The sequence below is a fragment of the Rhincodon typus genome, unplaced genomic scaffold (genome assembly GCF_021869965.1).
Source record: "Rhincodon typus isolate 14 unplaced genomic scaffold, sRhiTyp1.1 hic_rhity00000411, whole genome shotgun sequence".
Classification (NCBI taxonomy): Eukaryota; Metazoa; Chordata; class Chondrichthyes; order Orectolobiformes; family Rhincodontidae; genus Rhincodon; species Rhincodon typus.
Window position 1 is genome coordinate 64,829 of NW_025966049.1, and position 614 is coordinate 65,442.

The 614-nt window shown below is 52.6% G+C and overlaps 1 protein-coding gene across 1 annotated transcript in view; it reads left to right on the forward strand.

The window, feature by feature from the left end:
* LOC125488326 (catenin delta-1-like) overlaps positions 1–614 on the forward strand; it is an 8,705-nt gene that overhangs the window by 3,567 nt on the left and 4,524 nt on the right. Inside the window, exon 7 of the mRNA XM_048621293.1 lies at positions 18–112. Within this exon, the coding sequence (XP_048477250.1) occupies positions 18–112 (95 nt within the window). The remainder of the gene's footprint in view (positions 1–17; positions 113–614) is intronic.

The window sequence follows — 614 nt, forward strand, 5'->3', positions numbered from 1 at the left end:
CCCCCCCCCCCCCTCAGATGCTTACTCCACATTGGACCACAGGGATCGCAATCGAACACTGGACCGAACTCTTGATCGATCAGGGGACTATTCCGAACGAGAGCCGCTGAAGGTGAGTTCGTGGCTGTGTTCTAAGACCCAGGGCCCTCCACTCTGTCTCTTAACCTAACCTGCCTTCCTGGCTCAAATAGCAGTGGGTGACCGGAAAAGACCATGGGGATCATTAAGGGCTCTGTGACAAGGATCACTGCAACCCCTTTGATGTCACATATAGCCTTCATTACACCACCATCCTCATGAGTATAGATCTTGCAATGGGGTGCCATTGGGACAACGAAAGGGAACTGTGAGCTTCATCCAGAGAAATTCAAGGTGACCAAAAGCTTGTTAACAGAGACAGCACAGTGTCTGGGCAATGGGGTGTTCATGAAGGGAAATCCTGAGCTTGGGACCTGAGGCAGCTGAAAGCACTGCCCCCAGCAACAGAGCAATTAAAATCTGGGGAGGATTGAGAGGATGGAATCGGAGGAGTGCAGAGACTTCAAAGGGTTGTAGGAAGTTAGGGATAGGGAGGGGTGTAGGGGCCGGAGGGGGTTACAGAGATAGGGAGGGGG